Raw genomic sequence first — 7404 nt, forward strand, 5'->3', positions numbered from 1 at the left:
TTTACTTTCTACTCCGACACACGACTTCGCATAAGATGCAGCCAAGAAGGTCAACTCTCTAATTTCATTAGAACAACAAAGGGAGTTAAACAAGGATGCATTTTGGCCCCCTTTTTGTTCAACATCTATATAAACTCCCTAATAGACCACCTACAAGGAGCGGATACACACGCCCCAAAATTAGTAGACAAAAAACTGCCTATCCTACTCTATGCAGACGATGCGGTTATATTGTCCCAGACTCAGATGGGCCTCAAAAGAGCTCTTAACAGCTTATCCCAATATTGTAGAGAAGAGAAACTAGCAGTGAACTACCAAAAAAACAAAAATCATGGTTTTCTCTAACAAAAGGAAAATATACAGATGGAATTTAGACAATCAGGAGATTGAACAGGTGACATGCTTTAAATATCTAGGAGTTATATTCCAAGCATCAAGGAAGAAGACTGCCCACATAAATTACAGCTCCTCTACAGCACAAAAAAGTACAACAGCAATCCTAAGATTCCATCGTACAACGGGAGGAAATTTCATTCCTGCTACAATTAAACTATTCGTTGCAAAACCAACAGCACAAATACTATACGGCGCACCACTCGTCTCCCTCTCTAATCTAGACCCATATGAAAAGATACAATCAGGTTTCCGTAGATCACTCCTGCAAACACCTGAATGCGTCCCAAACGCCGCCCTACGACTGGAAGCGGGCTTATACAGCATTAAAGCCAAAGTATGGATAAGAACCTTATGCACTTGGCTAAGACTTAACAACTCGCCGGTTGGACTACTTTCCCTGATGCTTCTTGACAAATTCCAATCTAGTTGGTTGAAGGGCACTCTCAGAAAACTGGCCACATATGGTCTCTCCCCAGAGTATTTATTAAGTTTAGAAAGGGGAAGGGCCAAGAACATAATCAAAGAAAGACTCAGGGACATTGAAGCCCAAAATGACTTTAATCAACTTCCGATAACTTATAAACTTCTATACAACCCCCAAAGGCCCCATCTAGCAAACTATCTCAAAGTTCTAGACAACGCTAAACACCGATGGGCATTTTCCAGGGCCCGCTTTAACGCTCTCCCTTCAGCTCTTCTAGAGGGAAGATACAATAAAATACCGATCGAACAAAGATTATGTCCCTGTAACAGCAATGAAATCGAAACCATTGGGCATGTCATCTTATACTGCCCATTATATCGAGACTCAAGAAAAGAGCTGATCGAACCGATTCTGAGGAAAATACCTCGTAGTACAGACGACACCTATATCAGACACCTCTTAGCTGACAAAGAGCCCGAAATTAACAGGTCCGTGGCAAAGTACTGTTACATTGCAACAAGAATAAGACGAGCAATGATGTCAACATCGGAGTTCAAATTGTAAACATCGAAGGAACGATAATAAACAGTAGCGACACCTGAATTGAATTTTTAAAACTTTAAAAGTCGAAACCTGGTCATAAATATAAGCACCAGTTCTGTGAATTGGCCATATTTCTACTGTTATTTGTAGCACAATACTACTTCTAATGTCATATTTTTATAAATTGCTTCCTGGTCACTGACCGTATTAAAGATATTTGATTTTTTTTCCTACTCCGATAAACTTGCTGTTTTAGTTGGTGTCTCTACAGCTTATTTTCTTTTTTATTGTATTTTAATACCTTATTACTTTGTTAGGCACTCTAACAATATAAATTTATGTTGACATATTGAGTCAACACGAGATCCCATTGTATTCCAGCATAAACAAAAAGTTGCTTCTTGATCTTAGGAACCATTGTGCAAAATTTGTTCACAGTATCTTAAGAGGTGTCCAAATGCATAGCGAACTGACAAACCACTTTCCAAACACATGCAAATAAATAAATTTCAACTTGCTGTATTACCAAAAGTGCAGTATAGGTACGTTTTGGAGTTATAAAAGGAAGTGTAAGCAAATTCACAATTTAACAAGTAAAAATTGCCTCTCATTCCTTCAGCCTTGCCACAAAGGCAATCTTTAATATTAGATTTCATTTCCTGTGGGATATCAGAACAGGAATAGCCCAAAAATGTAAACAGTGTTGTCCTTGCTACCTCACCAATTAACAAGTGTAGGGGTGGGGCCCACTTCTAGGAAACTTAACAAATGCCACAAATGGTGAGTGGAGTCAGAGACAAATGTGTGTGGAGTAACTAATATAAATTTTACCTTATTACAGTGTTAGTTTTTACATACCCACCCACCCAATATGCCTCCGTCCATATGAGCGAGAGGCATTATCAGACACATTTTAGTCAGGTGAAAACACTCAGTGATGCTGTAAAGCAAGATCAGTGAGAGGCATGAGCTGGTGATAATTTTGAGAGCCAGATAGAAAGGCCTGGTTGGTAAATAGGTTTTTCCCTAACTTATAAAATGCAAAATAATTAACTGCTGGAGCCAATTATAATATAGCTTCCACCTGACTTCCAATACAGGAGCAGTGAATTGGTCACATAGATAAATGCCCTTAAGAATTGTGATTTCTTAATGGGAAAGAGTAATGGCTGTTGGTCAGAAGTCATGATTGCCCAGAATAACATCTACTTGGTTTGCAGCCACGAGATGGTTTTGTCTGCCAGTAGTGCTATAGAAAGTGATGGTAAGTTTTCCAATACGTTAGTGTGTTTTCCCGCCTGCTATTCATACAACCAAATGAGAGAACCGCTGTAAGACTAGAAAAATACTCAAAAGTAGGCTTCAGTGAGTATTTGCTAGCAAAAGGGATAAATTCCATTCATGTGGTGATTCTCAGTTCAAGGAACTGCTTAAGTTTATTAAAAGTCTGCCTTGTATTTTGCCTGCCTAGAATAATCAAGCAGATTTGGAAAATGCTACCGAGGTCCTTTCTGGGTATCTGGAGCGAGATATATCTCAAGATTCACTGCAAGACATAAAGCAGAAAGTGCAAGATAAGTACAGGTATGTTCCTTGTTCAAAACTGATGGATTGTTAATTCATTTCATGTGCCAGTCTCTAAGGCATTAAAGTGGCTTGACTTACAGGAAATGGCTGAGAGAGATTCTGCTGCTTACTCCCAATACAATCTGTGGTGGAGGGAGGCTAGCCAGCTAACTTTCTGTGTTGGCCTTCAACCAGGTTTCCTGATCGACTGCTGCAGTTGAATCAAGCAGCTGGAGACAACAGCAAGTTGCAGCACATGGGAAAATCAAGTTAGCATGCCCTGTTTACAGGGGCTTCTTGCTGTTAACATTTTGAATTGTAACCTAGCAAGCGAGTCCTTATTTTTTTTGGCGGCTCTTGAGCTGAAGGAGGCCACTGACCTCAGGTTGCATGCAATATGGTTTTCTGTTGCTTTAAAGGACATGATCTTGCCTTTATGAGTGAATGAGAAATTGGCACATGGGACTGGTTTTGTGACACAGTTGTGCCTTAACGGTAAAGGTAAAGGGCCCCCTGACCATTAGGTCCAGTCATGACCGACTCTGGGGTTGCGGCGCTCATCTCGCTTTATTGGCCGAGGGAGCTGGCGTACAGCTTCTGGGTTCATGTGTCCAGCATGACTAAGCCGCTTCTGGTGAACCAGAGCAGCGCACAGAAACGCCTTTTACCTTCCCGCCAGAGTGGTACCTATTTATCTACTTGCACTTTGACGTGCTTTCGAACTGCTAGGTTGGCAGGACCAGGGACCGAGCAACTGGAGCTCACCCCGTTGCTGGGATTCGAACCGCCGACCTTCTGATCAGCAAGTCCTAGGCTCTGTGGTTTAACCCACAGCGGCACAAGGGGGTCACAAAAGGTAGTTTTTACACCTACAAGGCATGGTTCCTTTAGTGGGTTTCCTTGGGATAACATTTTTGCAGGTGAGGGGTTTAGTTTAGTTTGTGTCGCACGGGAGGAGCACTGTCTCAGCCTACAAAATTCTAGGTTGTAAATATTGTGCCGCCCTCACAGTTAATAGGCTCCACTTTTAAGAAATTGGGCCAAGACCCATGCTTAGCAAATACAGCTTGAGTTCAACTGTCGTAGCATTAATAAAAATAATGATTATATGGTAATAGGTCCTGCCTGCTCTGCTTCAGCGCATAATCTCTCCCACCTGTGAAATTATCCAGATGGGAGGCCCTTTGTCTCTGCTTCCATTCTGAGCAAGGTAAAGGTAGACATTCCCACTGCGAGCCGCTGTTGACTAAACTATTTCCATGCTGCCTTGAAATGCATTGTGTGCGAAATATTCAGCCTTTGTTTTCTTAACTGTAACTGTGCGCCCTTTCCCTTGCAGATACTGCGAGAGCCGGCGAAGGGTTTTGTTGCAGCATGTGCATGAAGGCTACGAGAAGGATCTGTGGGAGTATATTGAGGACTGAGACTGGCCTGCATAAAACGAACTCTGAAAACCTTTTACCATCTAGAGTGCTCATGCAATTAAAGCAAAACACACACAAAAAGGGGCACTACGCCTATTACACCGCTGGTCTGTAGTACCGGAATTCTGTTTTTGTTAATGGAAAAAAATTTAAGTAAATTATATTGTAATAAAAAAGGTAGATAAACCATTGTACAACAGTATTCTAGGTGGCCAGTAAGTGTGACAGACGCACTAAGAAAAACAAAACAACCCTCCAACTTTAACTTGTAATGTAGCTTCATTCTCCAAGCTGACTTTCCCCCCTCCTTCTTTCTCCTATGCGTATTACAGATAAAACTTAAAACAGTTTCTTGACACTGCTTTTCATGTCCAACCAGCCATTTTGATGTACTTTGGTATGAGATTTCGCCCTCCCTCTCCCCTTCTCTACTCTTCCCTCCTCCCCCCACATGCACCAGTTCATGGGTGAATGTTGTTTGGCTTATTGTAAAGAGGATTTGGGGCGGGGGGAGGCGGGGCACACAGCAAGGAAAAACTTTGTATATGACTTTTAAAAAAACAAAGAGGACAACACAGTATTTTTCAAAATTGTATATAGCGCATATGCATGGACAAAGAGCAAGCGTGGCACGTGTTTGCATAATGTTTAATTACAAAAATATTTATTCTTTAAAAATCTTCAAGATGATGTCTATTTGCTGTGCATTTTTCTTTCATTTTGCTTTTTACCTGAGATTGGGATGGGGGGCAGTGTGTGCTGCTGTAACAAATCTTTCCCTTTCCTTCTCTCTCGCTCTCTCTCTTTCTCTTTCTCTGAGAGATTTTGATTTCCTTCTTCCTCCTCCTGCAGCTTCTTTGCAACTATTCCATGGTTTGGGTGTGTTCATTGCTGGCAACGGACACCGTCCCATTTGCACTTCAGCTTCTGATGCAAACTGGTTTACCTTGGTGTGTGTTTTTAACGTTTGGAAATGAAAGTGTAGTGATTCTGGCTGCTTTGTCTTTTTGCTCAGAATAGCCATCCCTCTTGTCCATTTCCATGCATGTCCAACATTCACCTTACACCTGGATCATCGTCATACATAGGAAGTGTTAGGAATTTTCTTCTGTGGATTGAAGTGCTCAAATGGAACATTCCTTGTTGCTTTGTCTTGTCAGTTGTGAAACACCGAAAAAAGGGAGACGGAGCTCCTCCGGGTCACGTTTTTGCGGCTTGGTTGTTGGAAAAAGTGCCTGATACAGCAAACACTCCATCTAGTTGCAAGGATCTGCAGTCTCTGAAGTCATTGGGGTATTTCCCCTCCCTCCCCACCCCACCCCCACCCCAGTGAGAGGGAAGAGTGAGTTTCATCTACACAGTCCTTTTTTGTAATAAAAGCTATGATAAAGCACCACTTGGAAGCAATTTGTTTAAAATCTGCTCCTGCGTTGTGTGGGTACTTTTCCACGATGGCAGTGTTTTACACTTTCAAGTTGAGAGAGAAAAAAAGTAGATCTGCTAAAGCGGTATTTAAAGCCAGCTTCTGCTCGTTCAAGTAGAGATTGTGGCCCGGATCCAAAGATCTGCTCAGCTAGTTCCATGAGTCCCCAGTGATGGTTTGGCTTGTGTTTCCAGAACAGCAGCCTCCTATGTCAGCTGGCAAAGACTTCTGAAAAGAAAAGGAACTGCAGCAAGCATGTGAAATATTTCTGAGCGCCTGCTCTTGAAAAGAGTAAGAAGATTTTGCTGAGCTCTTGGGTTAATGTAATGCTGCCTAGCTTGTTTGTTGAGCGGTACATTAAGAAGCCGAGCTTTGCATCTGTTCACACGTAACTTGTCTGGCAGGGCTTATTTAGTTGCTTGCTGCCCATCTGCAATGTCCCAAAAGCTGAATCGGGCAGAAGCTATAGAGGGAAGAGGAACTTCAGCTTTGGCTTGGTAACATTTCAGTGGAAGATGAGTTCTCGCGTTCAGTGGGGTGTGAATATTTATTCAAAGAATTCCACTCCATTAAACTGAGTGTGGTGCAACTGTTGCTTGGATACTTCTCCTTCTAAGGCTTTCTGTCATGTCTTTTACTATGCTTTTGCACACTGCTGCTCAGACTGAACTTCCAGTCTAGTTAAGATTTCTTTTCCATGTTCTTTTAGCATCTTTGCCTAGAACTGGGCTGATTGGAACAGGTGGCCCTGCTGTGTGGGTGTGTAAATTGGATGAATGTGTTCCATACTTTCCGCATTTCCCCCAGATTTTTCTCATTTCTAAACACCTTGCTCTTGCCATACCCTCCCCCCGTCCATTTTTTAAAAAATAAATAAATCCAAAACTGTATATAAATCTGCTGTATCTTCTGCTCCTGAGGATCGTACACTTAATTTTGGAAAACTTTCTAAAACTCTGTGGGCTTTGGAGTGAGATCACTTGAACAGAAGCTCTTGTAAAGGCTTGCTCATCAATCCTAGACAGTTTTCCTCCTCCTCTCCTTTAAGCAGTCTCTTCTTTCCTTAAAAAGCAAATACTTGGCAATGAAGATGCTACTCAAGCTTTGGTTGGTGCAATATGCTTAAATAATGGTTTGCGTTGACTTTATCATGGGCTAATTGAATGAGGGCCTCTAGCCACACACAACAGGAGAGCAGAGCATGGTCTGTATTTAGCACCCACCCTCTTTCTGTTCCACCTAATTCACTGCAGCTGTTTGGGGTTTTTTTTTTTTGTAGTGTATGTATCAGACAGTCTTAATTTTCAAAACCATTTAACCCTGAAATGTTTTAGTACAACTGCTGTGTTAAAAATCAGTTATTGCGTGAGACAAGAGCAGTGCTCTTTGGAGAACCTTTCCATGGACAGGAGGATTTTGTTATTCAGCACTTGGGGGTTGGTATGACAATCGGACTGGGCTGTGAAGGACTGAAGACTTGTAATCTTCTAATTTTTCCATCTAGAGAGCACCTCATGCTGTGGAAATAACTGTTATTAGACTTCATTGTAACTGCTGGACTGTTCCGTGTTAAGGCTAAACAGAGGGAGAGAAAGTGTTCCTAATTCTAATAAACTTTTATTTTGTTA

The 7404-nt window shown here is 41.7% G+C and overlaps 1 protein-coding gene across 2 annotated transcripts in view; it reads left to right on the forward strand.

Annotated features, from left to right (window-relative positions):
* ARIH1 (ariadne RBR E3 ubiquitin protein ligase 1) overlaps positions 1–7404 on the forward strand; it is a 50470-nt gene extending 43066 nt beyond the window's left edge. For both annotated transcript variants that reach the window (XM_053365288.1, XM_053365289.1), the window contains exons 13-14: positions 2835–2947; positions 4269–7404. In XM_053365288.1, coding sequence (XP_053221263.1) covers positions 2835–2947; positions 4269–4353 — 198 coding nt within the window. In that variant the 3' untranslated portion in view covers positions 4354–7404. The remainder of the gene's footprint in view (positions 1–2834; positions 2948–4268) is intronic.

This window comes from Podarcis raffonei, chromosome 14, assembly GCF_027172205.1.
Source record: "Podarcis raffonei isolate rPodRaf1 chromosome 14, rPodRaf1.pri, whole genome shotgun sequence".
NCBI classification, from domain to species: Eukaryota; Metazoa; Chordata; class Lepidosauria; order Squamata; family Lacertidae; genus Podarcis; species Podarcis raffonei.